We start from the raw sequence: 25156 nt of genomic DNA on the forward strand, positions 1-25156 counted from the left end.
AGTAAATAAACGGGCATTTACTGTTTCATTTTTACTGTAATCTACCATTTATCTCACGTTCAGTTCTATTTTGCATATTTCAAGTATTCATTTTTAGGCTAACTCTCTTCTCTAGGATGATAAATATCTACGTGTGACATGACACATGTTAAAATTCTAATAATGAATGCTAGGTAAACAGATGGATACACAGAGAGATAGATGTTTCTCCATGTGCGAAGACGTGATTCTGTTGTCGCTGTTGTCATCGATGACGTCAGGAAGGTTTGTAATCGGTCACGTGAGCGGCGCAGGTCTGGATAAAGCTCAGCTCAGGAATACACGGTGTATTATTCATTCGGCTGCCCACGACCTCACTGTGATTTATTCAGTTTTGTTATTTTTGTACCAACCCTGCCGGTCCTTTGAAGAAGCAGCCGGTTTGGTGAAGGACTGAATAGAATATTAGTTTTATTTCGACGCTCCATCCTTCAGTTGGCGGGATCCGGAGAGGTGAGTGCATTTGTATGTTACACAGCGACGCTATGGCTGCGTCTCATGTACCTTGTTCATTGAGATACCGGCGAAGATTCGTGCTGTATTCTTTATCGTCATGAAGCAAACGTTAGAATGTGGTCATTTACCGGTGTTTGGAGCTGGACCGACACCCTACGAGAAGATTAATGACAATAACGAGGTGGAGAGTGGCGAACCGTGTTGACACTGAGGACCCTTGTTTCGTTGCATCCTTACCGAGAGATGCTCCGTAAGATGGCTTCTTCAGATGCTGCCTCGTCAAGTAGCCTCTCTCTATTGTTATGGTGGCGCTAGCTGCGGTCAGCCGTATCATTGTTGCTCCACTCATTTGCTTTGTGCCAACATCATGGATGATGTCCTCTCTGCTCCTGCTGTGTTTACGTTGGGTGGTTCCCCCAGTGGGTACCGGGGTCCCCCTCCCTGTCACAGGAGGAATGCAAATGGCCGATGGGGTTGTCTTGCTGTCTAAGAGGGAACAGATGCGGAGTGAAAACGTGCTGCTTCTACCTCGGTCTGGCCTGTGCCCCTTCCCCCCGCTGCCAGAACCCTCTAATCCAGCACTGGCCAGGATGCAGTGTCCAGCTGTCCTGGGAAGGCAAAGCGTGTTTCTATTCAACGGCGTCTTGTTTTGATTTGGTCAAGCTATGGACAGTAGGCAATGAAGGATGCTCATGGTTCTTCAACAGCCACTCACAGCAGTGAGGGTCATACGATTTCCTCAAGTGGTCACTCTCAATACCAGGAAGTGACCGGCAAGTACAGTTGTTGGGACATATTTATACATAAATATGTATATTTATGTATAAATATATATTTATTGATTTTTTACATATTTATAGATTTTTTTGGTAAAAAGTAAAAACAGATATACTTAAAAAAAAAAGTACTTAATGTGAAACAATAAATATGTGGACCTTTAAATATAGCAAGGCATGTGTAAATACCGTGCGTTCTGCTGAGAAGGTGATGGGTTACAGCCTGCCACCTCTTCAGGACCTGTATGTCTCCAGGACCCAGAGACGTGCAGGTCGGATCAGAGCCGACCCTTCTCATCCTCTACATGGACTGTTTGTCCCTCTTCCCTCTGGAGGCTACGTTTATTTTATTTTATTCCAAAGCACTTTCCTAGTTGGAGGGATGCCCACTGACCATGGCAATAAATCTGATTCTGATTCTAATGTCATTTGGATTACGTGTTTCAAGTAAATAGAAGACTTCTATGTTCACCTGATGGAGTTCACTTGACAATGAAAATCTCATTTTTTATGGGCAAACCTTCGCATTCATTGACAGAAAAAACAATGAGCAAATACCAGAGATATCACATTAAACTGCTAACACCAGCACTGAAACATTAATGAGATGCCAAGCTGGAAACACCAAGGTATTTGTCTCACACAACACAGCTGTTTCCATCCATCAGTGGAGCTGCTCATATGTTTTCAAGTCTCGTAAAGATTTGCCCTCTGTTGAAACACTTTCTGCACAGAATACCAGGGAAAAGGGCAAATTCTACCACATGATCATCAAAGGCCCACGTGAGGTCCTCAAGTTTGTTGTCAGAGTGACTGGAACAGCTCAACATTAAATGATAAACAATGAACATTTCTAAATGTAATTTCTCGCTAGAGTTTGTTTGACTTCACATGTGAAGAATATTTTTTGCTTTCTTTTACCTGCAAGAATTCATATTTAAATCCAAGGATACAGAATACAACATACAACTAAATGAATTATATAAAACTTTTTTTTTAATTCAGTTGCTAGTTGATGAGCTGAAAAGTACATTTATGGTCACCGAATGATCGTCAATGATGACGTTGCACCTGATGCAAGTGTGTCTCTGCAATGAAATGATTTATTCTAGCGCGCACACAAATGCAATGTTTGAAAACGTTCGTCATCACCGGAGTCTGTGAATCACAGTGACTCATGTAAGCGATAGTTAACAAAAAGTGAGAAGTTGTTTCATCAAAAAGAAGAGGAAATCCGCTGTGTTTCCAGTTGTGGTGCAAGACGAGTGTTGTGAATGAAAAGGTTGCAGCTTTTGAGGAGACAAGTGTCACTTCCAGTTTATAGCTCAAGTAGAAGTGGTGCAATCGGTATAGAGACTTCAGAAACATCAAGTCAACTGAGGCTGTATTTTGATGTATTTTCATGGTGTTTTAGGGCATCGCTCTACTCATGTACCAATGCTACTTTTCCTTCAGCTGTGAGGCATATGTAAGACAAAACAATACTACTCAAATCATACCAATTTACTTAACTCGGTGGAGGAGGGGGGAGACAGGAGGACTGTGGCAAAGGTGGCAACCATGATGGCCAACATGTCTCACCCCTCCCAGGACACTCCCGCAGCACTGGGCAGCACCAGCCATTGTGTCGCTCCTTCATGGCCAGTGCTGTCAGGTTATATAATGGTAAACTTTGATGAGACTCATTGTACATTTTTTCTCAGATCTTTTTCAGATCTATTTATTTATCCTCATTGTTTATATAATAGGTATTTGCTCAGTGTTTTTATGTATACTGTTTCTTTGTGAATGTCTTTGTTGTGTATGTTTTATGTCTTGGGCGTTTTGTTCGTGTTTGCTGTCATTGGCTGCAGTGACACGTTGGAGTTCACCACTGTGGGACAAATAAAGGAATTCTAATCTACAACTTATAATGAAGTAAATTACATCTACCTCATGTATTTAGAATCATAATAAGAAGTGTTTGTCCATTGCAGGAAGTAGGGCAGCGTACACACAAACAACTTATCCTTGATGGCAATTTGGAGTTGACAGTTATCCCCTCCAGAATCTGCGTAGGAAGCCCACAAAAGCACATGCAAACTACACAGTGTAAACTACCCAGTTAAAGCCACATGGCACTTACCTGTAGGTGGATTTGAATCTGCACCAGCACCTACCACAGCTCCAACATGAGAATTAACAAGGTGAAATAAATTATTATAAATAATTGGATTGAATTGTGGGATGAATGTGGGAAAGGCAGCCTCGGTAACATTCCACTAACCTTATGATTTTTTTTTTGGAACATGACAATGCACCATTAGTCAACTCCTTACACAACATCTCTTCTCTGCTGTCTTTTTATGTGGTTGCCATGGCGAGGATTAGATATAATTTAAGGTCTGCTTCCTGTCAGAGCCAGTAATTGTCTGAACGTCATGATAGCTCAGACCGGAGATTACATTTTGCTTTAATCCCAAACTTTTTTTATGTTGTGGACCAACAAAATCCGTGCCCTCATCAGCTGTGTTGATGTAAAAACCTGCTGACAGCGGGTATTTATGGGCCGACGGGAGGGGATCCACGTTTAAAAGGATGAATACAGTGAAGAGATAACTCTTGCCCCTCGGCTCGCTTGGGCTGTTACATCATGAAGTGAACTGGAGTGTAAACAAAAAGTGGATTGGAGTTGTGCTTGACAAAGAGTTTGCCACTGCCAGCTCAGTGCATGACTGATTTGCTTAACTTTGCTGTTATTTTCTCACTTGCTTTTACAAAATATGAGTTTTGCAGGCTCCGTCTTACTTGTAGCACGATGAAAAGATTTCATATTTTCAAGGGGCCACTCTATCTAAACATCTCCTCCTCTTCGTCATCAGACATCTAAATCAGGTGTGACTTTCAGAAGGGGATTTGTAACTACTGAGATGTGTGTCAGGCTTGAGGGGGGAAAACAAGGAAATGGGGACAGCTGGTTTGTCAAAAAAGGAACTACAGTTTTGGAGGATGCTAAAGCAAATTACTAACATAACATTCATTCATTTATTCGTCACAAATATGGTTATGATAACCTGGAATGCTGAGGGGTTTTTTTCTTGTTATAGATTGTTTACTGTTTGTCTCAGGGAAATACTGAATGTGTAGCCCCACCCTTTACTAGAAATCAAAGTTTTCAGGGAAGCAATGTAGCCAACAATGGAAGCATAACGAACATCATTAATTCACATTATGCATGTGGTTCTAAGTCATCTTTTAATGTCAGTGTTCTGCTTGTTGTTACATAAATTATCATTAGTTTGTCTATGTGTATGAACTTTTTGTTGCTATGGATTTGGCAGATCACAAATTGCACTGCATACATGAATGTTTTTCATTGTGTGAGACATTGTTATGTTCAGGCAAATGCTTTTTTTTTAAATTCTATTTATCCTCTGCTTCATTTGCACATGTGTGTACTGCAAGTAATTGTTTTCAAGATTCATCACAGATAAATGAGTGTATGAAACTCTGAGGTTAGTGGGTTCACTTTGGAAGAACAAGAGGCTCTGCTGAGTCATTGTTTCAACTGGGTGGCTCATATGACATTTGAAATCCGCTTAATGTGGTTTCAAATATTGAATCCTAAGACTATTTCAAGATGTATAAAAGTGTTTTGTCGAGTCCTTTGTGAATTTGGTCAGTGGCTTTGAGATGCCTAACTCCATCTGTGCTCAACTAGTGAAGTAAAATCCTCCTTCTTTCAATCAGGTTATGTTGACTCCTTGTCGTGAAAGCGATCAAAGCGATTGAATCATGATATTATTGTGGTTCACAAACTTCACTGTGCCTTTTGAGAGTCACTGTTCGACCAAGTGTTGTCATGGGGTGCATGTCAATACCCTGTCCATGTTTCCATGATATCACATTAGCAGTCAGGCTTACGCCCTAAGCTTGTTAACTTTTCAGTCTCAGAGTCGCGTGGGAAACATCACACGCATTCATTGTAATGAAAGCCAAAGTCCTGCAAGTACTTGAGATATGGTCACTGGGCGTTGTGGTTCATGACAGTGACACATTCAGAGGATGGGCTCGCTTCATGCCAACCGAGGGAATTATTGGCAGGGTTTAATCAGTTTGCTCATGAGTGTGAAGCACAGCGCAGAGAAATAAACCAGGGATGATGCTGGCGCAGCATCTGCAGGACTTCCAGGGTTCCACACTGCAACTATAACAAGCTGACTCACTGGAGACCCCTCTATTCTGGTCTTCCTTGAGAGCTGAGCCAAGAATATCACGTTTGCTGAAAGCTCAATGTGGGTTTTGGTGCGCAGCTTCTTTTCTTGCCTTCCCCTGCATGCGTTGTGCAGACCAAGGCATGTGTTTGATTTAACATAAACGCTCATAGCACATAAGAGGGCCACTGAGCTGAAGTCCGCCCATATTGCTGAGTGAAATATGCTATTTTCGCAGACAGGAATGCATACTAACTGGACCCAGGTGCCACTGTGACGATGTTATTCTTTCATTGGTATGTATTGGTAATGGCTGTTTTACATGTAGTACAGTCACGACTTGCATGAGTAATGCGGCGAGTTAAGTTATTAATGCAGTGCGCCCAGGGAGTGATTTCAAACATGATTTATATTCCCCTTGTTTTGAAGCTCGACTACACGCAGCACTAATGAATGCTGAACTAATTTCCCTCCTCTCTTCTTTCACCCTTTTCAGCCTGCAGAGTGGGAATGGGAAATGATGGAGGATAAAGGGCCCCGTGTAGCCGACTACTTTGTGGTTGCAGGCCTGACTGACTTGTCCAAGCCTTTGGAAGAAGAGTTGCCTTTTGATGATGGTGGTCCAAAGTCTGTGAAACCCAAAGCCCCGATTACAGATGTGGCTGTAATCGTCCGCTCTCTGGGTGAGGAGGTCCCCCCTGGGTTCACATGCGTGGAAAACACCCCCTCAGGCCTCTCCGCGGAACTGAATGGATCCAGCCTCAGGGGCCCGCAGATCTTCTTGTGCTTCAAGCGAGGCAGAGATAAGCCTCCACTGACAGATCTTGGGTAAGTAATAATCCTCGCTGACTGACCTTTTACTCACACAGAACCACTAATCACCCCTTGACCTAATCTCCCTGTAAACACATCCTCTGGCCTTACACATGAGTTCGACTTCTCCCCTTTTAAAGGTGACTTTAATTTCAGGGTTTTGTACGAGTGGAAGGAGAAGCTGAAGCCTGGGTGTCACATCGTCCAGACAACCCCCTCAGGTCGCCCCGCAAACATCAGCAGTTCGTCCTCACAGCGAATCTATATCACCTACCGGCGTGCCCCAAAGAGCCAGCCTCACACTTCGCTAGCTGTCACCGATGTGTGCATCATCATCCCCGCCAAGGGGGAGACCCCTCCTCACACCTTCTGCAAGCTGGACAAGAATCTTAACAGCAGCATGGTGAGTCCTAAAAAAATTAAAAAAATTTAAGCACATTTTCTGAAACCTGTCCCTTCTGATGTTGCAGTGGGGATCATCAGTTTATCTCTGCTATAAGAAGTCCCTAGCTAAAGCGAACGCAATCGCATATAAAGCAGGTAAACATTGACATTATGCCAACCCTCGCGCCACCTACAGTATTTAATGGGCAACTTCTTCTACAGGTCTGCTGTGTAGGTATCCTGAAGACGACTATGAGTCGTTCCCGCTGCCTGAATCAGTGCCGATGTTCTGTTTGCCGATGGGGGCGACGATAGAGCGCTGGCCAGCCCACACCAAACACTCGCTTCCTGTCTTCTCCACGTTTGTCCTGACAGGGGCGTCAGGGGAAAAGGTACGATTCCTTTTTTAATGTGCTGGCCGTATGTATGAGAACTATGCTAATGCATTGCTGATATTGGTAGAGCTGAAAAGGCTGTGTAGTGTGGGAGTGGAGGAAGCACATTGTGGCTAACCACTGGTTATATAATGATTTGAAGACCTAACAAGATTAACTATGAACTTTTCCAATGGACCCTTATGCAAAGGCTGCCAACAGTCAGTTGCCATGATACCAGTCAGTCAGATAAAGAATCAGAATCAAACGTCAAATAAATCAGGCTGGTGGCTACTGTGTAATTTCCAGCGGCCTTTCATCCTAGTGTTTGATTCCAGCTCTCTCACACCAGGTTCCCTCGTGGGCTCATTTGTTGATGAACTGCCATGTTTATTTCCAAGACTGCCAGACTGTTTTTTATCAATGTCCATCCTTTGACTGAAATGAAATCTATTTCACGAGTTGGAAGTGCTCTGAATACTGAAGTGCAGCTTGTCTTTTAGAGCAATGCAGCATAAAAGATATTCTGCAGCTTATCTTTTGAATAATGGATGGTTCATGCGCCACTGGGTTGGTGGAGAGGGTTTAAACGCAGGATGCCTCTAAGCCTCTTCCCTGGAACCTGAATCCTGCAGCCTGTCCTCTCCTGGCACTTGATGTCTGGAATTAGTTGTTTATTCATTTTGAAGGGGAAGACTTCAAAGGCTTGAATGTATTTTCACTGATTAATGTTGAGCGAAATGCTCCTGCTCGATCTGATCTGAATAAGTCTTTGAAGGGACCTCTGAGTTTGCATCAGAACATCATCTGTGTGTGTGTGTGTGTGTGTCTGCGTACCTTGGTTATCCTCGCTTCTGGGAGCAATTCTTGACAAAACACCTCCTTGTGGGGACCTTAAGCCTTTGTGGGAACTCCAAAAATCCAAGCCTCGATTTGAGGATGAAGGTGTCAAAATACCGGGTCACTATAATTGTGTCTAAGTTTGGTATGGCATCATGGTTAACGTTAGCCATTTCTTTCGGATGGTTAGGTTTTGGGTGACCTGAGAAAGCATTATGGCAATGAGAAGTCCCCATAAAGACAGAGCTGCAAGCATGTGTGCATGTATGTGCGTGTTGCTGTGTTGCTCTAACACCTCCATGCTGTCTGCAGGTGTACGGAGCAGCCATCCAGTTCTATGAGCCTTACTCAGAGGAAAAGCTGTCGGATCGTCAGATCTCACAGCTGGGCCTTCCCGGTTCTGAACTGGGGCCTGATGGGACCAGAAGTGTTTACTGCAACAAGAGCATCTGTCTGCTCTCCCACTGGCCCTTCTTTCAGTCATTCCGGAGCTTTCTCACTTTCCTTTATAGATACTCCATTTCCGGACCTCATGCTCTTCCGATTGAAAAGTAAATGATTTCGCTTTTGACCCAGTTTCTGTTTTTACGCCAGTCTGTGTTGTGGACTAATAACTGGATGTTCATTTTTTACAGACATGTCTCTCACTTCATGCAGAGTGTCCCCTTCCCTTCCTCCCAGCGACCTCGCATCCTTGTGCAGGTATGTTTCAAAAGCAAAAGCTCAGTAATTTCTCTAAGCAAGCGTTTGGTTGATTACATTAAGTAATCAAGTATACAAAAGTTTATTTGAATATAATCGACTTAGCTTAATGCATTTATTAAAGGTCATAAGACAGGGTGCATGGGTGATTGTAGAACGTTAAATGTGGAAGTTTTGGGCAAAAGAAAAAGAGGGCAGTATTACCATTCAGATTCATGGATGTGATAAAGCAAAACATGTAGAGGATTGACAATAGTAGGGAGGATTCTCAAGCTAGGTTAAGGTGGAGGAGACTGACCTGCAGGGTCCAGCCAGTCTGTTGTCTGATACATTGGCTTGTTTTAAAGACAACTTGATTTCATGAGGTCACTTTAATTTTGTTTGTTCCCTTCAGCTGTCGCCACATGACTCCCTGATACTGAGCCAGCCCGTGTCCTCACCTCTACCGCTCAGGTACGTTTGTCACAATCACACCTGTGGCTATTTTCAAAGGAACTTAAATTCTTCTGACTAACAGTGAAAGGCTTCATGAACTAGTGTCCTCCTTTTCATTGCCATTGTTGATCAAACAGGCATTACCATCTAGTACCACTATTTCATATTAAATACCATGTTATACGACGAGTCCCTACAAATGTGCCTCACACTCATGGTGCCAGTCTTGAATTATAGCGTGTTGGATCAATATGTTCTTGAGGAATTCCAAGCTTGCACTGCAGGGCTGGAAGGTTGCACTGCCTTACATTAGTTTTTTTTTTTTCCTGTAGTATGCATGTGATCTAAGAGTTTGAGAGCCCTGTGTTAAATAGTTACAGATACATGGTGTAGTCAAAGTCAGTGTGGCTAATTCCAAGATTATTCAATGTGTTCTTTTAAGCGGTGGAAGTCTCTCCACGCTACTGATGAACCTTGGTCCCAAAAATGCTGCTACTCTGCTTGTGTTGGCCGTCACTGAGCACAAGATCCTGGTTCACTCGCTGCGTCCAGCTGTACTCACCAGTGTGACTGAGGCCCTCGTGTCTGTAAGTGTGTCAGGAAGACATCAACTACAAAAGCGTTTTAATCGAGTTGATTCTGATCACATAGTGGCCATAATGTTCTGTTCCAGATGATCTTCCCCTTCCACTGGCCGTGCCCGTACATCCCGCTTTGCCCACTGGCTCTGGCCGGTGTACTCAGTGCTCCTTGTCCTTTCATCGTGGGTGTTGACTCCAGATACTTTGACCTTTACGTGCCTCCAGCCGACATCAGCTGTGTGGATCTGGACACCAACACTATCTCCCAGTGAGTTAAACACCCATAAAGTGAATCTATTTAGGTTTTCACACACATTTTGTAGCCAAAGGTTATCTTCTTCTGTCAGTGGGAGCCCCTTATGTAACAAGAGGGGAAGGAATGTTAAATTTACTTTCTTAACATAAGGCTGAGACTCATCCCTCATGTGAATTTGTAAAACATTCTAAACATTAAGCTGTCAGCGGGTGTTACTCTTATCTCAGTCTGTCTTGTTTCTGCGACGCGTCCTCGCTTTTCACCAATGTAACAAAAACCATACGCTGCTTTTCCAGAAGAGACGACAAGAAGGCTTTAACATGGAAAATTCTACCCCGGAGAGCCTGCAAGCATCTTCTGAATTCCCTGAATAAAATCCATCAACAGCTTACAGAGGGTGAGTCGATCTTGTGTGGGTTTATATGAGGAGCTGCTGAATAATTTAAGATGTGGAGTCTGCTGAGTCAGCGTGCATCATCAGTACAAGAGGGTAGACATTGATTATATTGTAATGTTATACTAATTGTGTTTACTGGTCATGTTATTTACACTAACTGTTTCCCGTTCTTGGTCCTGCCTCATCATCACTAAATCTTTTTCCTACATTGCATTTATAAACTACATTATGGTCATTCTGTGCAGTGATTTCCTAAAATAGTAAATACTGCATCACATCTACTTCAAAATACATTTACAAACAACATTTCTCAGTGGCAAGAGTGACCTTTTGGGAAATGGCTAGTATGTAGTAGATTTACGTTACATCCTGTCAGATACCATGTATTCGTTCTCTGCATATAAACGGAAAATGAATTGAACAAATAAATACTATATATATGTAATAGTAAACAATTTCCTTGACCCTTATAATATGTAATATAAAAAAGAAATATTAGAGTATTATCTATTTGAATATTTTACTTGGAAATATTTATATTTGTTTATTCATCTTTATTTCTATTTATTTTGGCCTTTTTTCCTTAGTGTGGATTTTGCATATTCTATTCACACATATTTTTACAGTTTCACATTAATGATTAAAACAACACTTTACCTAAAAGTCTCATCTATAATGCATTATTACTACATTCATAAGACATGGTGCATTTATAAGGCTTCATAGAAAATGTACATAATCAGGTCCAACAACGTATGGTTGGTTGACGTATGATGGGTTTATCATGTATTATAAGGTGCAGAAAGAATAGTGTTATCTTTTATTTCAGAGTGGTTAAATTTAGGGTGATGGTTAAGTGCTTTATAATATATAAGTATATAAGCTATATAAGTGTTTTATGAACCTTGTCATATATGATTATGAACAGTCGTAACGTGTTCTATAAAGCTTTATGAAAGCATTATTTTGTCTCACAAATGTACTCATTATGTGTTATAAATGAGACGAGAAATTGTTACCTTATTTCTTAAAGATATAAAATGAGTTCCCACTGTTTTGTTGAAAATACTCTGAAGAACTTGAGCACTTCCAGAAGAACTTGACTGCATCCATGTGCTTTGTTTCTGATATCATCTATTACATTGCTGCGTGTCTCCAGGGGGGCAGTTTGACCGTGAAGATATGCAGATGGAGCACACAGTGACTGATAGCGAGCTCAGTGGTGGGAAAAGTCTCCAGACTCTTGAGCTGGAGATCCAAGAAGCCTTTCTCCGATTCATGGCCGCCATCCTTCGTGGCTACCGCTCCTACTTGCTGCCCATCACCCAGGCCCCCTCAGAAAAGACCACTGACGCCAGCTCACTTTTCGACATTCAAGGTACACTTTATCAGTGATCATGTGCATCCAGCAGCAGGTCAGGGAAGGCTGTTTTAGCATGAGTTTAAATTGCAATGTTAAAGAGGGGAAAGCCTCAGAGGGAACTTAGTCTGTTGACAAGTCACTGAACCCACTATGATTTATTGTCTGCTGTCCCCACATCTGTGAGCTGTTATGCAAGAACTGTAAAGAACAAACTGTTTCAGCACCAAATTCCTGTATGTCTTGATATAAACCCCCGTCTCCATTCTTCCGGAAGATGAGTGAAGGTCCGTTTCATCTGATATTATCGGAATGCGTCTTTACGTAATGCTTTTTCGCAGGTTTCCTGAAGAGCCGAGATCGCTCCCACCAGAGGTTTTACTCCCTCATGACCAAGACGCAAATGTTCAGCCGCTTCATTGAAGAGTGCTCATTCGTCAGCGACAAAGATGCGAGTCTGGCCTACTTTGACGAGTGTGTCGATAAGGTGAGCCATGCAATTCATCCTATTATTAATTACTGTGAGCCGATTTCTCTTCGGCTGTGGAAACAATTGTTAAGTCTGCTGTGACCTCACTTTCCAAAAAAAGTGTGGCATTTAGGAAGACAATTAATCACATGCTGTCTTCCATAATTCAAAAAGTGGTGCCGGAGTCTTGCTTTAATTGGAAGCTGCTGGAAGCTGATATGCAAATAACCCTATTTAATAGCAATAAACATACGAGTTTTTCCGTCTCAGGTATTGTTTTGATCAATCTTATCTTGGTGTGTCTCATAAAAAGTCTTCTCAAAAAGCCTTTTCTTTCTTTCTTTACTGCTGCCCCGTCTTGTAGTTGTTCACAGGAGCAAAGGTATGCGCTGCTTTTGTAGTTATTCACTTGGATTTCTACAGCATGTGCACGTTTGAGTGTCTGCATTGTCATGTTTGCATGCATTATGTATGCTGTCTCAGCCAGCTCCACAAACATGAATTATGTACCACTTGAACAAGCCACACCACTTTGCAGTAGAGTCAATGTGGTTGATTTTATAAATGGAGTGAACACAGACCATGAAAATATGTCACAAGCAATTATTACATACATAGGAGCAAAACTGGAGCTGGAGCTCTACTACAGTTCATGCTCCACAGAGTGACAAATCCTTCAAAATATTTATGGATCCAGGTGGTGTTTTGAATCATAAAAATGTACTCGTCAATGTATATGTACCTCCTTGGCTTTGTGTACATTTCTAAAACGGAGTTAGGAATAGATTCAAGTGAATGACAGGACATGGCTGTGTTGGTCTGTTTAGAGTTCTTACTGAGTGACATCTCACTGAACAAGTGAAACCTGGCTGAAATACCCTTCTCTGCTAAAATACTTTGTTGTTGAATATGGCGTTCAAAGAGCTATAACTCGTCATGTAGAACAAATACTGATATTTTTTACTGGGATTTTAAGACAAATTAATATTCATTGACTAAGCCTGCTTTCTGTGAACGTGCCGATTTATTGTTGGTCCAAATGGCAGGCCACACAATCTTTTAATAGATTACTATCAAGTTTGCCTAACTGAACAACAGGTTTAATGCACACTGAATAACAAGCCTAAATTGCCATCATTGATTGTCTGATTGAAATCTATTTTGTATTACACTTTCATTCATCCACTGCTTGGTCTTAAAACACTTAATCCAGATTAGCACACGTGATTCATCGTAAAAGCCAACTCTTACATTTCAATGCATACCAATAAAGCTATAGAATCCCTGCTGTGGCACAGCACTGTTTTAGTGCTGCATGCTTTTCTTTTGACCAGACAAAGGAGACAAAACATCCGTCTTCTGTCCCATAATCTCCATCAGCTTGCACTGTTGTGAAATTAGGAAGTCAAACTTGTATCCGCTGAGCACACTCCCATTAGAAACGTGGCTTTTACTGAGAACTGGAAGCCTTGAATCAGTGAGCATCTGCTGAGGTCAGCAACTACTGGGCTATTGAGAAAGACCTCTTCAGTAGAAGAGGAAGGTCAACAAGCGGAGAAGCAAAACATAGATTCCAAGCAGGAGGGTAAACAGGTCAGGGGGATTCACTTGACTGAATCATGCACTCGGCTGAGTGGAAAAAAGCCCTTTCACAGCACTGGAGATTGAGGCGCTGCCATGATATTAGCGATTTTGTCTGAGCCATTCGTGAGGGCTTTTCTGAAGCTTTTGCCGTCTCTAATGTCTGCAGACAAAGGTTTGACATCTTGGCAGCTGAGTGACGAAACATCATCAGTTCTGTGCCTGCATTCCATTTTTCACTGCTACTTACCGATGCAATACTCTGTTGTACGCAGTCATGACTGGCATATGTTCAAGATGACTGGCCGTCAGATCTGATCAGAGGTTTGCTGTCCCTGAGCTGGAGAGCGATTAGTGCCTATGGATTTATGTTGCAGCAGAGCTTAGGGAAGCCAACAATAATGAATATGTCTCTCGCCATCCAGATGGACAGTGAGCGGCCTGAGGACACCAGATTGATCGAGCTTGATGAGTCATATCTCAGTGAGCACACGGTTTACATCAACCCTCCGGAGCTGCCTCCACTACCGCAGGGAGAAGAACACCCGCTTTGTTATAGGTACACCCTCAACTGACTGATTCAGCTCATCTTCCCACACAGGTTTTCACAGCCTTGTAGCAGAGCTGGGTGAATTGCTTTAGTAGATGAAGAATCTGTCAGCGCTGCGCAGTTGGTATTTTTGATCAAGCCCCTCATTCCGAACATCAAATGATCTAGAACAGGAAGTGTTGTTTTATTTTAGTCACTACTGTGTCTTCTCCAGTTAGTGTCACCCAGTCTTATCCACTCACTGTTTCTGCAGCTATGCTGGCTTCCCTGTGCTCAGCCCGGAGCTTCTGGAGCCACTGGAGGGACCAAATACTCCATCTTCAAACCTGACTTCACGCCACAGCAGCCCAGCCAGCCCAACGGCCATTTTTAGGCGCTCTAAACAGGTCAGTTTGGAAATTGTTAGTGTTGAAAATACTGAAAATCACTGTGGAATTATAAAGCAACACAGTGACTTCTTCCCCTTCGGTGAATACATAGCTATAAAACAGGGAAAGTCACTTTTACTGTATAATTGTAAAGTGAAGAAATGCAGTCTTTTAACGGTTGTTGTTGTCATGTTGCAGGAGCTCAAATCTGCACAGAAGATGGCCAAAACACAGTCATCTATGCCCCAAATGTGGTCCAAATGTCTGTTACGTCACTGTTACGGTCTGTGGTTCATCTGCCTGCCGGGCTTTGTCAACAGCTGCCACTCTAAAGTGCGATCACTCCAACTGGCATACGACGTGCTGAGGAAGATGCAAGACAAGAAACTGCAGGCTCCAGATGAGGTACAAGTTCAAAGAAAACATACACATAACATACATATACTACTTATTCATTTGCATTTAGCATCATATGAGCAGATTAGGAACTTGTTAAGCCTGTCTACACCCTGCAATGGTGTTCACTCACAACATCATTGTTATTACTGATTGTTAACAACAACAGTGGTTTGTTTATCAATTATTAAATAAGTGTTTCCATTTTTTATTATATTTTTATCTCTAATAAACTCTCTTGTGTTAAGGTGTGCTATCGAGTGCTGCTGCAGTTGTGTGGTCAGTACAGTCAGCCGGTCCTGGCGGTCAGGGTTCTGTTTGAGATGAAGAAGGCTGGAGTCCAACCCAATGCCATCACCTATGGCTACTACAACAAGGTTAGCGCTTGTATTTTCATGCTTATGATTATAAATAATTTAAGTAAAATCTGAGTGCATGAAAATGTATTTATTTTTTCGTCCCCCGCAGGCGGTGCTGGAGAGCACATGGCCGTCCACCACCAGGGGAGGCTTCTTTTTGTGGGCAAAGCTGAGGAATGTGGTTAGAGGAGTGGCCCAGTTCAAGCAAGTGGGGAGAAAACAACAGACCCCGCACAGGGACCCTCAACTGTCAGGTCAGAATAACAATATCCAGACTCGCCCTGATATTTGATAATGACTGATTTCCACTCATTTGAGCAGAGAGATATTCTTGTGTTCTGTTGCATCAGCAAACATCTTATGATAGTCTAGTAAGCCTATACCACTTTCTAATTGAAAGCAGATTTAGACTTTTTAACCTGACTTCACGAGAGTGAAAATATTTACGGCTGCTTGGAGAGCCTTTAGCCGTTGGAATGATCCCTTTGCTTTCAGAGAAAACCTCGAGGGGTGAAAGTGTGAAACCCCCAATTAAAGAAGTATCTCAGAGGTTTTCACTAATAAAACATCAAAATCAAAAAGCAAAAATATGAGGTTCTGTTCTGACCTGTTAAAATAACACAAAAATATTTATGTATATTTTGTATATTAATATAGCACAAGATTAAAAAGACCAAATGATGCGATTTCATTAAAGTAGACAGAACAGGTCATAAGTATGCTACGAATGAAGCAGCAGAAATATCACAGTAACAACTAGTGTGAAGTAGTTTGGTAGTGTGAATAGCACTCCAGTGTTATTTAAGCATTGTACTAACTTATTGTGTTGACTGACTTCAGAGAATCAATGTTTTCTTGCCTCCAGGTTACAATGCTAATAGGCTAAATATTTCATGACATGGAGGCATTTTTGCCCCTTTCAATGTTAACGTATCAAACTCATAAAAATCAGAAGCAACCAGTTGACTGATCACTCTGCGTTTGTATTGAATTATTCATCAATATTTTCTTTATCTGACAGACACATCAAAAAAGCAATTGATGATACAAATAACCAACACTGTTATCTCTTCCCAAATGTTAGATGAAGTTCATAGCAGCAAAAATTCATTTTTCCTGTCTTTGCTGTGAGATACAGTTAAAACGCTCCCAACATCAATCAGCTTTCTTTTCTTTTCTTCATGAAATTAATTCTCAACCACACAAGTCCCAAGCAAAGGGACTATACCATACAAATAAAAACAGTCATGCAAGGACATTAGTTATCCACAGTGGGGGTTTGCAAGATGGTTGGCCACTATATTGAGGTTCAGAACAGCCCTTCCTCAGAGAGAAACAACTGGGTGTTAAATTGTGGTGTGGACCTTCAAAACAAGCCTCTTTCTGTTGTTGAAAGTTGACCTGCTGCCACCTGCTGTCAATTTAATGACCGAGTAGGGCACTGGGATCTGGGGCATGACTGGAGGAAACTGACAGCAGAGTGGGCTACTGTGCTGTGGTGTTGTTAATAAAGTTGTGTGAGAACATCTTCACTCGCTCTTTTATGAACATAACTCATGTCAAATTCCGAGTGACTGAAAAATACTGAATCCTTAAAAACACTCAATAGTTATGTGTCATTGTATCAAGAGGTCAGATGCTGTTACTGAATGTGAATTATATTGTATATCATATCCTTATTATTATTATTATCTCTTACTAGTTTCTATGTATTGTTTTTTTTTTTCTTTAATGTCAGATGTTATCATATTGAATTATGAGTCAAATAAATGGAAATTATGGAAACTCAAATGGAAACTATTTAAATTATGCTGTTTTCCATGACAGCAAATGTGTTATTTATCTGAATCTTTGAGTGCATCTCTCCATGACATGTTCATGTCTCAACAGATAAACTTTGTCTTTTGACGGACTGCAGTCTCACTTATTTCTCTTATCTCCCCTCAGACGGTAGCGATCTTGACACTGTCAGTCACGGTAGTTTAGACAGCGCTAATGACTCCGCCGAGCGCACGTCCATCGACACAGACTTCAATAAAATGGACTCCAGCGACGATGGATTCAGCACAGGTATGCTTTACATGCTTAACATCTTTCTCACTTCTTTACTCTGGAGGGTTGTAAAGCTGGGGAATTTGAACAGGGAAGATGGTTAAGGAACTGCAGAGCACCTGAGGTTTATGTTGGGTGCTAACTATAACCAAGGAGGACAAGAAGGGAGAACAGAAAAATATTATATACATGATTAAAGATACCTGATAATCACCACCACAATGATATATATTCTGATATTGACATGGTGTTGAAATAATTCAGTGGTTGCAGTATGTCTTCACAGTTAGTAGAATGATACACTGTTAGTGATGCGAATATATTCCCTTTGTGTTAAGTCAGAATTGTTGATAAATATTTTGCTTCTAGAGGTTTCTGGGTTTTTGTTTGCTTGTTTGTTTGTTTGGCCTTTTGCCATTAAGTGATGGTTTATAGGATTTAATCATGAGTTAAATCTCACAGGTGGACAGTCAGACCAGGGCTACGATTCCTTATCCAAAGAGGAGGAGAAAATGTGCTGCAGGGAAAGCGAAAGCTTTCCTCGGATCGAAGACAAAGAGTCACGGCAGCCTGGTGAGTTATGATAGCCTGTGTTTTTTAAACAACCTGGGACTATTGTTGCTTAAATAATCATGTTCAGGTTGAAATATCAACTGGCTGTGTCATTTTACAGTGTGGGCGTAATGTAGCGTCGTCTCTTGTCTTGTTTTCAAAAACATTATGTCAATGGAACTGTTATGTAACCATTGTTTGCCCCTGTGCATGTGCATGTGTGTAACAGGATTCATATTTAATTGAGTTAGATCGAAAAGTGTGTCTGGATGTCTAAGTAATCTGCAGAGGTGACTGAAGCAGGTACATGTCGTGTACAGCACTAAAAGATGAGGATTATTTTGCACTGATGCAACTCGGTCAATGTATTTCATGCAGTGTGTTTGTGAGTCAGAGTGCAAAAATGACTCAGTTGTTGTTGAAGAGGCAGAGTCTAACAACATTGAGAGTACTGTGATATGAAGTGGTGACTTAGAAATAACCCTGTTCTGTGCCTGACTCCAAATCAGGAGCAGTGAAACATTGGTACTATCATATGTGTCAAAGTTTAAAGTTGTGGCGCCAGTAAAGAGCTCAGAATACAAACCTTTTTGCAGCTGAATCCATTTGTGGATCTGAAATGCCATTTGATGCCTTATAACTGTGCTTAAAGTAAAGTGCCGCCAATGTGTTTATTTTGTTTTTATGTTGTTTTTTTTGCTAGTGCATTAAGCTGTGTGTTCTGATGGTCTCCACCTTTCAGGTCCTGACACCGATGCTCCCAACAGCAGCGTCACACACTCCCCTGAAGACTCTCATGCTGTAAATTCCAGCAGCCACTTACCCAGTCCGACATATCGTGTCGCTCGCCGTTGCAGATCAAAAACCGAGCGTCCCAAATCTCTGGACTTGTCAGTTGGAGATGGAAAACTAACACTTACAGTCCCTCAGCTCGTGAGGCAGCACCACCCAGTGGAGGACAGGCTGCAGGGGGTGGAAGAAGAAGGGACAGAGGCTAACAAGAGTGAGGAGCAGGAGGGCGTGGCACTTTTGAAGAGGAGCGTCAGCTGCAGTTCAGGGACCGTGAGTAGGACTGGTATCCAGACTGGGTATGACCCCCTGTCTCTCATGGCAACAGCAGCACGCTCAGAAAGCGGCAGCAGCAACACGCCCACTGCACGCCGCGAGCTGGCCGAGGAGATCGAGATGTACATGAACAACACCAACAGTCCTTTAATCAACCGTGCGCCTAGTATGGACCTCCAGCAACCATCAAGCCCCTTGTTCCAGCCGTCCTCCTCTCCTCACTCGTCCCCTCGACCCGCCGCCATCCTCCGCTCCAACACACACCTCCCGCTGCCCATCAAACCAAAAGAGCGGTTGAGGCAGTCCCCGTCGCTTCCACTGGGGGTGCCAAACAAGGAGAGGCCTTCATCTTTGGTGTCTCCTTCCTCGCCGACTCCCTCCACGTTCTCCATGGATTCTCTCTTCACACCAACTCTGGACATCTTCAGGAGCAGCGTCATATCAGCGGGCAAGGGTGTGGCTGAGAAAGCCAGCCGCCTCTACTCGCGACTCTCCTCTCAGACTTCATTAACACAGGTCCGTACTCTGTGATTTAGTGCGAAGTTCCTGGAAATGTGATCTGATCTTGCTCTGTCACACCAACAGGATGGAAACTGTGACCGCATCAGCGTCTCCTCGCTGACCTCTGGAGACGTAGACTGTTCCTCTCTGCTGGATCATGACTCCATTTTGGACCCGGATGGGTTCACGTCCCCTCAGCATGGCAGTGTGTCTCGACTCAGGAGGAGCCCAGTCATTGGCCACAGCAGCCCCTGCACCCCCGACAGAGTCTTCAGACACAACTCTTTCTCAGGTTTGTGGCTCTGCTTCTCTTAAATCCACAGAGATTTAACCAGCTACAGCAGTCCTGTGGCTGCAAAATCACTCCAAAACATGCTATACATCCTGCAGTGTTTCGTTTGTTTGATGTGAATTGGATGTGTTTGATGTTCCTTTGATGCATCGTGATTTAAAAACTAAATTTAGGAGAAGCTAAATTGATGGCTCCGGATGTGATCTGAGCGAAAGTAGGCCAGTGAACACGGATTCATCGTGTAGGATGCTGTGCACAGCCAGAGGCACAATGCAGTGGATGAGAGACACACAAATGGGGAACATTCATGAAATCCACTCATCACACAAGCATTGTTTGATTTGGTCGATAACAGTCAGGCTATTTATTTTGTGTCTGATTCCAAGTCCTCTGTTCTCCCCAGGCGCTTTGGCACTTCCTCCCAAAATCCCTCACACTCCTGAATCCTCGCCGGACGCCAGTCGCTTTCAGCCCTCTTCCAGTTACACTGTAGAAGTGAGTGCTACTTCTGCGTCACGACAGAGATCCGTCCACACTGCTGAACTGCTGAAGGCTGAATTTTCTCTTTTGTTGTTGCAGGTGCTGATGTCCAGCTGCTCCCTGTGCAAGACTTGCGACTGTCTGGTGTATGACGAGGAGATCATGGCAGGCTGGACTGCGGACGACTCCAACCTCAACAGCTCTTGTCCCTTCTGCGGCACTGCTTTCCTCCCTTTTCTCAACGTGGAAATAAGAGATCTGAGACCACAGACCGGGTGAGTGGACACTTAGGGATTGTTTGTTTGATCAAAGTTATGGGTTAACTATAAGGTGATATTGTTATTGCTTACGCTCCCTCCCTCCCTGCAGGACCACCACGAAGAGTAACCCTGTTGCAGAAGAGGACATGTCTGAGTCACTCAGTTCCACCGGCAGAATAGCAGAATCCTCCCCCTCGCACACGCACGCCAGACGTTCTGCCACGTCTGCACCCGCCTCTGCATCCGCTCCTGTGACCGTACCTTACCTGAGTCCTCTGGTTCTGTGGAAGGAGCTGGAGAGTTTGTTGGTGAACGAAGGCGACCAGGTCATTTCTTCCCCGAGTGTTGTTGACCAGCACCCCATCGTCTTCTGGAACCTGGTGTGGTATTTTAGACGGCTGGAGCTGCCAAGTAATCTGCCGGCTCTTATACTGGCCTCCCAGCACTGTTGCCATGGAGACGAGGTAAGCATGCCGCGCAGGAGCCTCTGACTGTTGCTGCTTTAGTCATCTATACATGACTTTACCACTTAAAATAAGCCATCTCCATTTCAACTGTGTTAGTGCCATTACTCAGTCATTTGTTGAGCATGACCAGAACAGAACAGGGAATCCACCGGTGATACTCAGGAGTACAGAGAGACACACTCAAGATGTTTCACTTTGAAACTACTGACTCTGCAGTGGACAAAACTGCTAGCTAAACTGAAGCTCTGCCTTCTTTAAAACTTTGTTTGCTTCGAGTTTGTTCACTCTTTCCTGCTGTATCCACAATGTGAGCTTGAAAAATAGTCTCAACTCAGTCGTCAGAGAGAACATTACTGCTACGTCACTTCAGTTAGTTGAAGTTAGTTTCCTGCTAGTGTTGCCTTGATAAGACAGTGTCCTTATTTTCAGTGGCTACTGTCTGCTGTATGATCTTTGGCTAAGAACCTTGCATTGTTTTTAAATGAAGGGCGCCACCTGCTGGGCTCTGAAGGTTGGGACACTGTTCCATGAAGCCTCCTCAGCCCATCACATCAGTACCAGATCTAACTAAAATAGACACTGCAGCTGTGTTTTTCTAACCGTCATTCAGTGTTCCATCGCACCAAACTAAGGAGCTGTTTTAGCTGCATGCTGTCTGAATTTTCTATAAACCTTCATGCAGTTGCAATAGTCCAAAATGCTCCTGTCAAATCCTATAGTTGGGTTCAGGCTCCTCAATAAAGGCTTTAACTATTTCCTATCTTTGAACATGAGAAAAGTTCTCTGTCAAAAAGCAAGCGAGCAGCTGACGTAATAACTGCGTGCCACCTTCACATAGTCGATTTATTAATAGACTCTTTCTCTTCCTTTGTCCCTGCAGAGTCCCGCAGGCGTGTCATCTGAGGACAGCAAGCAAGTGCTGGTGCGGATCATGTGGGACAACCTCCAGTTGCACCAGGACAGAGTTCAGCCCTGCTACGTCCTGTGGAACACACACTGTAAGTCATTTTAACGGACCCAGATCCAGAAGTACAGTATATAAAGCAGAAATGCTGGGGATAATGACTGTCTCATGGAAGGTTTGATCAAGGTCAGACATCTGCATTTAAATGGCAGGAGGCACAGGAAGTCTGAGGAAAATCATTCATGATGTAACTCAAGACTTCTATTAGTTTTATCGCCACTTTCCCGTCCGGGTGGGCTGTGAGTGATGGCTGATCGCTGCATCTGTCCATCTGCTCAGGTGCCAACTCCCTGGTTCGCTCAGGTCTGTGCGCAGAGGGGCAGCTCTTCACCGTGGAGCTGCTGCAGAGTTTTGTGAGGAGCATCAAGAAGAGCGATGTCCACCAGCCCATGAGCCAGATCATCCAGCTCCTGGGCCCAGAACTGGGCTTCAAGAGGCAGAGGTGAGAGCAGAGAGAAAACTCTTCCTCTCATATTCGTATAACAACGTCACAATCTGTGTTCTATTTCCGTCCAACAGGAGCCTGTACAGAGACCTTTTATTCCTGGCTTTGGTGGCCCTGGGCAAGAACAACATAAATATGAGTGAGTTCACCTTTTGTTTGCTTCTATTCCGGTCTGCACTTCTTAAAAGTCTCCACTCAAGTTCCCCGGAGACTTGGTGATGACTTTGTCCATCCTCTGACTTTCACTGCAGCACCACCAACAGGTCAAACCTGTCACTTTGCCCGTGAATTATTGATGGCCGATACATTTAGCCAGCGGGTTCATGTTCCCTTCAGGGTGAATTATCACTGATCCATTAACATCTGACACAGTGCCAGATTAAGATCATAATTCTGAATCTGTCCAGAACTTAAGTTTCCGTCAACACTCCGACTGCTAATGACCTCTCTGCTGCGGTGTAGCTACGGTCTGTACAGCTGCTGACAATCTGCCGCTCTTCATGTCTCTTCATATTTTGATTTAATCCATCCTGGTATTATTTTTCATGTCTTCATGAAGTAACTGTTATTTAAATGCCTACATACACGCTGAAAAAAATATAATAAAATAATAACATACATATTGTACTTGACGTTGAACACATAAGCGAAGGTTGAAAATAAAAATGTAAAACTCCAATAAACCATATATAATATATAAGTATATAATTCATAGTCAATACTGTTATCGACAGAACAAGTTAAAGTTTATTCGCCGAGGTTAAAGATGTCTTCACGTCCGGAAATGTTTTTGTGGATCCATTGCCCCCTGCTGGAGGTTCTGTATATTTGACCGTTGCTGCTGCGAAAGGACGGGAGCAGTTTTAAAAAGATGATGCCGTTATTGTGGGAGGAAACATTTCTCTCTCCATATAGAGATAATGAACTATGTATTTTAGGTTTTATTTATTTATAGTGTGCTTCACACCTCTTTATTGTCAAGAATTTTTTTTTTTATCATTTAAATTTTGTTTCCTTTTTATTTTACCCATCACACCTTCATGTTTATTATAAAGATGCTACATTTCTATAATTCTATCATTTCTATTTTCGTTTTGCACGTTTAAAATACTTAAGTGTATCATGTTGCTACAAACATTGAGTGACACAAATGTATTTGTTTTGCTTGCATGAGAAGAAAATTCTTTGCATCAGTCAAAGAGACCCATTTATGTCATATTTTATTAACTCAAGCGAAATGATTCCAGATGCGTTCGACCGCGAGTACAAGTTGGCGTACGACCGCCTCACCCCCAATCTGGTGAAACTGACACACAACTGTGACCGGCCGCCCGGCGCCGGGGTCATGGAATGCCGCAGGACCTTCGGGCAGCCCGGTCTGTGATGGCCTCCCCCCGCTCCCTCCGCCACCTGTTCTCCCGTCACCGTCACTGCTGCTGGTTGGTTGGTTTCTCCGGATGCTCTTCAGACTCAGGATCACTTGAACGGGGGCGTTCAGCTCTAAAGCACAGGGGAACCAACAACACTTGACAATAAAGAATAACTGCCACTTTTGTTTGTTTACTGTAGATACACAAAACACCTGTTGTAATCACAACTGTAAATATGAATGAAATCCATTGTATTTTCATGATGTCTCACCTGTACAGCCAAGATACACTTTATGACATAGTGTTGGAACTGTGAGTAACTTTGTGAGTCGTCTCAACTTCTCAGTGGTCCTGGTGACCGTGTCAAGACTGTTGTTCCCTGTGTGTGTGTGTTTCATATTTGCTATAGACATTCACCTTTTTACCAAGCACTTTGACCACACAAGCTTTTGCCACTCATTCATTTTGAGCAAGTGACTTGAACAGCGACCAAACTCCCTGTGCTGTTTTCTAACACTGCACCTACGAACACACGTATAACCACACTACAGTTATATCCTCAAACATATCTAAATCAAGAAGGGAGTTTATCTTTATGCACATTTATGTTACATTCCACTGTTTGGTACCAAAAATAGGGGAAATAAAACTATGATTTATTGACCATTTGTAAGCAATAGCTTTTATAATTGTGCTGTGTAACTGTTTTATTGAAAGAACTCCTGTCGACACTTATATCACTTCAACAACATTTTGTACATTAGTGTCGTGTTATAGCTACAGGTTTGTACTTGATGTAATTGAAATGCAGGTATCCGTGCACAAAGAGCTCCGACCTGCCAATTTCCCAAGCATTTGATCATAACAACAGTGCTGTGCGTCAATGAAACCTCTGTGCCGTGCCGCAGTTCCACCCTCACGCCGCAGCTTCTGCCCTCTGATGACCAAAACACGGGACGACATGTTTGCTACACTAATTCTGATAATGTCTCTGGAAGAATATTTAAATTTGTATGAGTTTAATTTGTATGATTTTTACATAAAATGGAGAAAAAAAAGGTTCTACCCCGGATGGATTTATTATTTGCTGTTGTTCGTAAATAAATACACCTGTTCTCTGAACTCTTACTCCTGACTGTCTTCTCTGTGAACACGATTCACCAAGCCTGGCTTGTGGTCAGGGCGAGGGACACCCTGGAAGGCAGTCCATCGCACCACAACACCCTGCTTCCAGAACATATTATATTCAACTCTTAGCCTTAGGCCAATATTTATGTGACCGCTCAATAGTTGGAGTCTATTACAAGCAATATGAATTATGAATGCCTTCTACAATGTGTTGCTCTCAGAGGCCACATTTAGCATCTACTTGGCGCCGT

At 42.9% G+C, this 25156-nt stretch overlaps 1 protein-coding gene across 3 annotated transcripts; it reads left to right on the forward strand.

Annotated features, from left to right (window-relative positions):
- The first annotated feature begins 285 nt into the window (after positions 1 to 285).
- Positions 286 to 24908, forward strand: dennd4a (DENN/MADD domain containing 4A). Of its 3 annotated transcripts, none has more exons than XM_053885725.1 (30): positions 286 to 492; positions 5961 to 6292; positions 6434 to 6680; positions 6748 to 6817; positions 6884 to 7053; positions 8188 to 8426; positions 8511 to 8577; positions 8972 to 9030; positions 9455 to 9599; positions 9686 to 9861; positions 10146 to 10246; positions 11406 to 11624; positions 11948 to 12093; positions 12440 to 12457; positions 14082 to 14215; positions 14460 to 14592; positions 14773 to 14979; positions 15219 to 15347; positions 15439 to 15583; positions 17277 to 17399; positions 17844 to 17954; positions 18676 to 19514; positions 19584 to 19791; positions 20195 to 20286; positions 20371 to 20546; positions 20641 to 20995; positions 21879 to 21996; positions 22242 to 22404; positions 22482 to 22546; positions 23655 to 24908. In XM_053885725.1, exons 2-30 carry the CDS (start codon positions 5982 to 5984, stop codon positions 23789 to 23791), a joined length of 5103 nt encoding a protein of 1700 aa, XP_053741700.1. In that variant the 5' UTR covers positions 286 to 492; positions 5961 to 5981; the 3' UTR covers positions 23792 to 24908. The 3 variants fall into 3 exon arrangements, with proteins under 3 accessions (XP_053741700.1, XP_053741701.1, XP_053741702.1); XM_053885726.1 differs by having other exon boundaries at positions 10149 to 10246; XM_053885727.1 differs by lacking the exon at positions 12440 to 12457.
- The last annotated feature ends 248 nt before the right edge of the window (positions 24909 to 25156 follow it).

The sequence above is a fragment of the Synchiropus splendidus genome, chromosome 14 (assembly GCF_027744825.2).
Source record: "Synchiropus splendidus isolate RoL2022-P1 chromosome 14, RoL_Sspl_1.0, whole genome shotgun sequence".
Taxonomy (NCBI): Eukaryota; Metazoa; Chordata; class Actinopteri; order Syngnathiformes; family Callionymidae; genus Synchiropus; species Synchiropus splendidus.

Excerpts from the sequence above, each read along its gene's own strand:
- dennd4a (XM_053885725.1), top strand. The coding sequence starts at position 5,982 with ATGATGGAGGATAAAGGGCCCCGTGTAGCCGACTACTTTGTGGTTGCA. Across the intron at positions 19,515-19,583 it reads CTCAGACTTCATTAACACAG|GATGGAAACTGTGACCGCAT; the intron begins GTCCGTACTCTG and ends TCACACCAACAG. Across the intron at positions 21,997-22,241 it reads CGTCCTGTGGAACACACACT|GTGCCAACTCCCTGGTTCGC; the intron begins GTAAGTCATTTT and ends CCATCTGCTCAG.